The following is an 8,286-nucleotide window of genomic DNA, read 5'->3' as shown; positions in this document are numbered from 1 at the left end:
CCCCCGCCCCATGCACGAATTTCATGCACTGGGCCTCTAGTATTAATATAAATCTCATGTAAAGATTTGGGGCCCTTGCTGGGAACCCCATTTTTTTTCTTCAGCACCTAATCCCAATCTTGGTGGCCTTGGTGCTATTGAAACGGTCTTTTACAAGCCAAAGGAAGAATTTTTCAAGAGAGAAGTGAAGTTATGGACCAAGTATTGCAGGGGATTTGAGAAAGGTACAAGTCGAAGATCTAATCACATTTTAATTGATTAGGAATACTTAAATTTTAAAAACTTTTTTGCAGTTTAGTTTTGATATGAAAATTTATCCAGAGCTTATTGGTGTGTTGTTGTTTTTTTTAAGATAGAAAGCATGTTTATTGCTAATTTTTTAGTTAATATCATCTGAGAATTTCTAACATGGAGTGCATGGGAAAATTATAAAATGGGCTTTCCTTTTTTCCAGGTCAAACCATACAAATCGATGGAATAACTGAGGCAGTGATACGAATTCTCAAAACATTTGATATACTTAATTTCAGTTTTTTCTTCAAAACTTCCTAAGTACCTGCTATGCGTAGGCACTGGAGATATACTAGAGCAGCGGTTCTCAACCTGTGGGTTGCGACCCCTGTGGCGGTCGAACGACCCTTTCACAGGGGTCGCCTAAGACCATCCTGCATATCAGATATTTACAATTCATAACAGTAGCAACATTACAGTTCTGAAGTAGCAACGAAAATAATGTTATGGTTGGGTCACAACATGAGGAACTGTATTTAAAGGGCCAGAAGGTTGAGAACCACTGTACTAGAGGGACAGAGATGAGTCACGTGTGGTCCAGGCGACTTTTGTGGAGGAAGGGAGATGGGCCCATAAACAAATCACCATCACTTGGCAGACTGTCCAAGTCTAGTTTCCTGGAGGTGGTGGTACCAGAGAGGGCCTCCTTGGAAGTGTGGAGTCGCCCTTAAAAAATAGATAGGGGTTTGCTTTGGTGAATATTCCATGCAAAGTGGGCAGCATGTCCGTAAAGGCATGGCCTGTTTGGGAAACAATAGGAAGTTTAGTTTTGCTGGTGTGTGGAGTTCAGGGCCGAGTGAAAGTGGGCACCAAGTTATAAAAAGGGACTTGTACAACATGCAAATGAGCTTGAATATTATTTTCAAATGCAAATTCAAGACAGTTCACAAAGCCAAATATATATAAATGAGTTTTGAATCTTCATAGAATTTATACTGAAATAAATTTTGGATTTGTAGTAAGAAGCTACACAGATATCTTTCTCATTGAAGTTCTTATCTTGAATCTTTGCAAAAGCACATTATTGAAGTGCTTAACAATGTGCATTGAAAAAATACCAAAATGTTAATAGATGTTAAATCTGAATGGTGAGATTTTTTTAAAAATTATTTTTACATTCTCTGAGCTTTCAAAGAAGATACATTTTATAATCACATGGGGAAAGATTGGAGATAGTTGTTTTTAAAGAAAGCAGATCTATATTGAAAATAGGAATAAGCTCTCTGATAGTCTCAGAGACTCCAATAAAGTGAAATCTCTTGATTTAAAAAAAAGACAACTTTGATTTTTGCAACATCTACCACATGCTAAGTAATTTTTCTCCTTATGCTATGTTTTGGTTGGTTGTTTTAAAAAAATGTCATAGATATACTGTCAACCCTTTTATGTTGAAACATTTGAGTCAAACACTGGCATTTTGTTTCTGTGTAGACACCAATTATTGGAAACAAATATGGTGATCAACATACCACAGCTGGAAGAAATGGGAAGCCCAAAGTTATTGCTGTTACTAGAAGTACTTCTTCTACTTCCTCTGGTTCTAATTCTAATGCCTTGGTCCCCGTTAGCTGGAAAAGGCCACAGCTATCACAGGTACGTAAAAGAACATCAGAACCGAACATTCATGCCCGGCTGGAGTGGCTCAGTTGGTTGAGCATCGTCCCATGCACCGAAAGTTGCCGATTCAATTCCTGTCAGGGCACACACCTGAGTTACGGGTTCCATTTCCAGTTGGGGCATGTATGGAAGGCAACTGATCAATATTTCTCTCTCCCCCTCTCCCACCCACTCTCTACCAAATCCTTAATAAGTAAAAATTTCAGGAACCTTTGAACATATTCAAAGAATCTATTTATGAATAATCTGGATATAAACTACAAATCCCCCCCCCCCCCCCCCCCCAGCATGTCCTCAGGTGAGGATTTTTAAAAAGCCCTGAACATTTGTGGAATAGAAGAATCAACTTTATTATATGTATGAAAACTTGAGAAGTTGTCTTATTTTATCAGGAATCCTGACATTTGAAATGTTTTTTCCCCTTAGCGAAGAACAAGAGAAAAGCTAATGAATGTGCTTGCTCTCTGTGGCCCAGAGTCTGGCCTCCCGAAGAATCCCTCAGTGAGTAATGGTGAACGCATGTGGAGAGGTTTTAAAAATCCTGTTGTGCCATGAAGAAAGGGGAAGTATTGTCTCCTTGCTTGCCTTTTTTAACTTACCTTAGTACTGACTAAGCATGAAAAAAGCATGACTTGTCTCTGTGACGCTTGGCAGCTGTGCTCATTAAGGATTCAGCCAGTTAGATGTCAGCATGAAGACCAGTGAAAGCTCTGAATTCACTGACAGTTGAGGCCTGCAGTGGCTCTTAGGGCGAGGACGTCTCCTATGCAGAATGACAAAGCTGACAGGTGGCTTTTTATTCTTTTGTGGGGGGGTCAGGTGGTATTTTCTTCTAACGAAGATTTGGAAGTCGGTGACCAACAGACTAGTCTAATTTCTGCAACAGAAGACGTAATTCAAGAGGAAGAAGTACCTGTGGAAGATAATACCAGTGAACAACAGTTTGGAGTTTTTAAGGATTTTGACTTTTTAGATGTTGAATTGGAAGATGCAGAGGTAAGGATATGGGCTTCCTATTGTAATATTTATAGAATAGTTGTAGCTGTATAAGAATTAAAGATTTTACCATAGACTCTTTCCTGGTTAAGGTCAGTGTAAGGTCAAGAGTATAAGAACCTAAATTGGGAACTAAATATGATTAGTACAGTCAGTCCAATAGCAGAATAAATCTGAAATAAAAGAGGAACATCTAATTTTTTGTCTTTATCTTTAAAAATAGAAAGTAAGAAATGGATTTCTTCCAAAGTCCTTTTCTTAATCTTTTTTATCTTTCAATTACAATTGACATTTAATATATTCGTTTCAGGTGTACAGCACAGTGGTTAGGCATTTATATAATTTACGAAGTGATTCCCACCAGTAAGTCTAGTACCCACCTGACACCATACATAGTTACTACAATATTATTGACTATATTTCCTATGCCGTGCCAAAAGTATTTTTTAAATTTAGGGCGAGCTTAGGCTTAAATGCTTGGCATGTGATATAGAAACTAATGTGCAGCAAAACAGTAAAACAATTAAATTTATCAGACAATTTTAAAGAGCATGACGCTTGCACTAACCTGATGGTTCAAAAGAATTTGAGTCTCTTAAAACTTCTTCCTATGGCACATGACGGGGAGACTCTTCCTGTGACATTCCTCACCACTTTCTACTTGATGATGTAGCCAGTTCTCTCAAATGCCTCATTTCATCTAACGCCCAAAGGGCTTTCTCCTCGAGATGGATTCAATTTAGATCAGATTGACGCTTGTGTCCGTTCAGATGCTTTCCAAGTGGAAAACCCAACTCAGAAAGTGGGTTTCTGAGCTCACACAGCCGAGCCAGGCAGTCAGGGCTTAGCGATACGGAGCATGGTGTTCTCTGCGTCTCTCTCTGCTGTTCTCTACGCTCTGCCTTTCTCTTTAAGTCAGCCTGACCGCCGACGGCAGAGAGACGGCTGTCCCTGCTGTGTGTGGCCTCACGTCCACAGCAGCGGTGCTCAGAAGTGGGGTCCCTTCCAGAAATGCTCTCATGAGAGTAAAGAAGTTGCTCTCCTAAACTCTTAGCGAATTTCTCGTCACATCTCCTTGGTCCACATTGAGACATGTGCCAGTTTCTGAAACAATCACCAGGGCAAAGCGAATAGGCTTGCCCTGGTTGCCTTGGGCTACTCGGGACATGTCCCTATAATGGAGGTCAGTACCCTAAACCACAGTCGCCCAAACATGGGGAAAGCTTATGTCAAATAAGTTAAGAAAATGGTCATTCTAAAAGTGTTACCAATATCTGTATTCAAGAGCCTCAAGGCCTTATTTGGTATCCATACCATGTCATTGGTATATCTTGCTCCAAAGAATTTAAAGTCACCCATATAATGCGTATGCATTCAACTCTCTTGAAGGGGTATTTCCTTTGGCTCTCCTAGGTGAGGTGCAGGAATGAAGTGTCAGGGCCTGTGCCATGTCGTATCATTAGTTGTCGATGGGAAACCAGATAGGGAGGTCCTCTTACATGTTTCAGCCTCCCCTACAGATAGGAGGAGATGACCACAGAGCCTCAGAGAGATGCCTCTACACTAGCTTAGGAGCTATGCAGGCTTCTCTGATAGTTCACCATTTACGTATTCCCAAAGACACGCTTGTACCAGTTCGCTAGGAGCCCCACAAGTATTATTCAGCAACTTGTAGGGCAGTGGCTTTTAAACGTTTCGGGTTTTTTCCCCACTGTGATCCATAGTTAATACATTTTATATCACATCCAAATATATACATGCACACACTTTTTTTCCCCTTAGAACTGTAATTTTTTTAACTTTTTTTTTTAATCCTCACCCAAGGATATTTTTCCATTGATTTTAGAGAATGGAAGAAAGAGGGAAAGACAGAGAGAAACAATGTGAGAGAAACACATCAATTGGTTGCCTCCTGCACGAGCCCTGACCAGGGCCCGGGCCAGGGAGGAGCCTGCAACCAAGGTATGTACCCTTGACCGGAATCAACCCCAGGACCCTTTGGTCTGCAGGCCGATGCTCTATCCATGGAGCAAAACCAGCTAGGGCTACATGCACACACTTTTACAATAAAATATTCAAGAGTATGCATCCTTACTCAGTGCTTTATGCACACTGATATTTTCTATTATCTCCCTTTCATTTTGTATTTGTTTTCCAAAAGGGCAGGTCATCACCCTCTAGAATTAATTTCAGAAAGTGTGATGAGCTCAGTGGTTGAGTGTTGACTGTTCCATTCCCAGTCAGGGCACATGCCCAGGTTGCAGGCTCAATCCCCAGTATGGGGGGTGCAGGAGGAGCTGATCAATGCTTCTCTCTCAGCACCGATGTTTCCATCTCTATCCCTCTCCCTTCCTCTCTGAAATAAAAATATATATGTATATTTTTAAAAGTGTGATGGGTTGAAGAGACCTGCTGCCCTACTTCAAGGGCATGTGCAACTACTGAATTCTTTTGTAGTTATTTGCTTTTTAGAGTTCAGAATTTAAAACTTCTAAAGGTAGGCCCTTGACATTTTTGTAATGTTAGGATTATTTTTGTGGGGTTTTTTCTTGTTTTTTTTAAGAACAGTAAATGCTTCCTAGTTCATCTAATACTCTAAATTGTCCATGGTGGTAAAAACGGCTTTTGAGTACAACTTCAGTCATATGAAATTAAAGATGCTTATTACAGGTCCATCTTTAATTCCAATGACAGTATTTTGGGGAGAGTGGTACTAATTTCTGCCTCATAATTAGGCCAAATCAAATGATAGAGATTTTCTAAAAATCTAAATACAGTCTTGCTTAAAACAGGGTAACAGGAAAGACTTTGCTACAAAACAAACTTAACTGCTAATGAAACCTTAAAAGCCCAGTGCGTGTGAGGGCTGTCGCCATCACAGTGTATGATACACAGTAGTATTTGAAACGTGTTCCAGAAAGGTGGCTCTCCAAGCTCTGGCCTGCAGAGCCCAAGGCCTCTGGGACATGCGCTGGAAGCAGGGAAAGGGCCAAGTGGCTAGAGCTCCTGGTTCGACAAGAGCAGCTCTGCTTTTCATCGATTTTATACAACTGGCTTCCATCTTAAATTTTATTTGAAATAAGTATTCCTCTGCTTTATTTACCCTTTTTTGTTGTTGTTGTTAAGGCTTTGAAAGCCTCTATTCAGGACAATCCCTCTTGAGTAAAGGGACACAAATAAATCGCATTTTGCTGGCCAACTCACTGCGATTTGTCATGTCAGGGCTTAGGAAAGAGTCGTAAGAATTATATCCTTACAAAAGGAGGATCGGCTTAGGGTAAAAGAAACTTACATAAATCTGGGTGAAACAGAAACTGGCCATATTCCCTCTAGACCTTTTGAAGTGGCCAGAGTTATGCCTCGATAGCTGCAATAGCTGAAACTGTTTTATAATAAGAAATGACCATTTGGTTTAGTCGGAACCATCCTATAGACTAAAACAATTATGACCTTGTATGTTGTCAACTCACTGTTAGTTTAAGTCAGTTTTGCATTGTATCAAGTAGTAAGTCTATGTGAATTTTGAAGATTTTTCTTACAGTTTGTGTTGCTGAAGTGTACCATAGAAATGCTGTTTTCATTGTCTGTCTCTGACTTCTCCACATAGCTTGCATTAAAAAGTAACTTAAATCACATGTTGGCTTCTTGCACAAAGCTTAATCCAGAGCTTGAATCAGTCTTTGAGTTAGAGAAATCACAGAGTTTTCCCCAAGAAGTGTAGTGTATATTTAAATGTTTGTCTTCGTTCTTGCTAATTCTGTGTGTTTTCCTTTTTGCTAACCAGGAGCTGCAGGTAAGTTGCAGCCTGGTGTTGTGGGTTGTGTCTTTGTTGTTGTCCGTGGTGTGTTTGTCTTCTTTGTGATCTCATTGTGTTTGTGTGTTAGACTAGAAATGGCCTAGATAGTAGATTTTGTCGGTCCCCAGTAATCGATATAGAAAGTTAAGAAAATTGCTTAGTTAAAATGAGGTTTTCAACCAAATATTTGGATCTCTTGAAGTATAAATATTTAATGATGTCTTAAAAGTTTCAAGAAACTGAAGGGCTGATTGAAACTCTGCTTATGACGATGCACTGAGTATGTTTCATCTTGGTATATGTTTCCCCAGTGTATCACATTTACTGCGGTTACCTGCGCGTGTTTGAGGTCTTAAAAGTCACATTGCTTTTCCAGGGGGAGAGTATGGACAATTTCAACTGGGGAGTCCGCCGGCGCTCGCTGGACAGCATTGACAAAGGGGACACGCCGTCCCTCCAGGAGTACAAGTGCTCCAGCAGCACCCCCAGCCTCAACCTGACCAACCAGGAGGACACGGACGAGTCCTCGGAGGAGGAGGCGGCCCTCACAGCGAGCCAGATCCTCTCGCGCACGCAGATGGTACCCAGTCACCTCCTCTCACAGCGACAGCTGCTCTCCTTACCCTCTTAACCTCCAGCCTAGTAATTCCTGTGTGTTGGTTATTCTGGTTTTCGTTTCAGTTTGGGTAAAATGCACACACTGAAATGGAAACAGACTCGAGGCAGTAATGGGGTACGCCGTTATTCCTGACAGGGCGTGGGTGCTGCACACCCCGTGGCTAAGACAGGTTTTACACGACTTCCCTCCCGGCAGCGGCGAGTTGGTCTGGGCCTTTTCAGAGGACCTCCCGTGAATGATACATGTTTTCAGTATCAGCGTGAAGACCAATTTGCTCCCTGCTTTTCTCTTCTAGTCAATGTGGGAAGATTGAGCACGACTTTGGTCTCACAATCAAGTCAGTTACTAGTAGAGGGATTTCTGACTTGTATCACATGGGCTGATGACAGAGAGCTAAAGAATGAGTGAAAAATGAGAAAAAGAAGGCTGTGGAATAGTCTGGTCCTTCAGAAATGTGGGGGTGAAGGAAGGTTGTGAGGAAGGGTGTGTGGAACAGCCACCGTGGTGCATGCAGTAAAGAGTCAGCCCACGTGGAGCAGGCGTACCTGTGTTCCACAGCAGGCCTTTCCACGCGGAACTAGCGGGCCTTTCTTTACTTGGCCCCACACTCAGTCTGCTGGTAAGCTGCTGGCAGCGATGCTGAATGCCGGGCTGAGCGGGATTTACACCAGGTGTACAGTTGTCAGTTTGTGGTTGGCTTTCTGTCGCCTCTCATTTTTTAGCATCTCATTGCCTGCCCCGCTGTGTCTCTCAACTAACCCCATTTAAGTATTAGAATGATAAGCGTTATCATTCACTGAGTGTGTAAGATGTGCCAGTCTCTGCTCATGGGGTTTTACATGTATTAGTCACTATGACTCCCGAACCACCGACCTAAGAATGGTTGTTGCAGTTCTGCAGACTAAGTGACTTGTCCTGGGCCCCCGCGGCGAGGGAGTGGGGTTGAGCCAGGCAGTGTGCCTCTAGA

General features: G+C 41.8%; 1 protein-coding gene across 14 annotated transcripts in view; it reads left to right on the top strand.

The window, feature by feature from the left end:
- FRYL (FRY-like) overlaps positions 1-8,286 on the top strand; it is a 238,460-nt gene that overhangs the window by 201,889 nt on the left and 28,285 nt on the right. For 6 of the 14 annotated variants that reach the window (XM_014534411.1, XM_014534396.1, XM_014534385.1 and 3 more), the window contains 5 exons: positions 1,723-1,884; positions 2,335-2,409; positions 2,719-2,904; positions 6,689-6,697; positions 7,077-7,280. In XM_014534411.1, coding sequence (XP_014389897.1) covers positions 1,723-1,884; positions 2,335-2,409; positions 2,719-2,904; positions 6,689-6,697; positions 7,077-7,280 — 636 coding nt within the window. The remainder of the gene's footprint in view (positions 1-1,722; positions 1,885-2,334; positions 2,410-2,718; positions 2,905-6,688; positions 6,698-7,076; positions 7,281-8,286) is intronic. The other 8 variants (XM_014534435.1, XM_014534402.1, XM_014534398.1 and 5 more) reach the window with 3 other exon arrangements.

The sequence above is a fragment of the Myotis brandtii genome, unplaced genomic scaffold (assembly GCF_000412655.1).
Source record: "Myotis brandtii unplaced genomic scaffold, ASM41265v1 scaffold10, whole genome shotgun sequence".
NCBI lineage: Eukaryota > Metazoa > Chordata > Mammalia > Chiroptera > Vespertilionidae > Myotis > Myotis brandtii.
The sequence above is the reverse complement of the archived record's forward strand: the minus strand, read 5'-3'. Positions and strand labels throughout refer to the sequence as shown.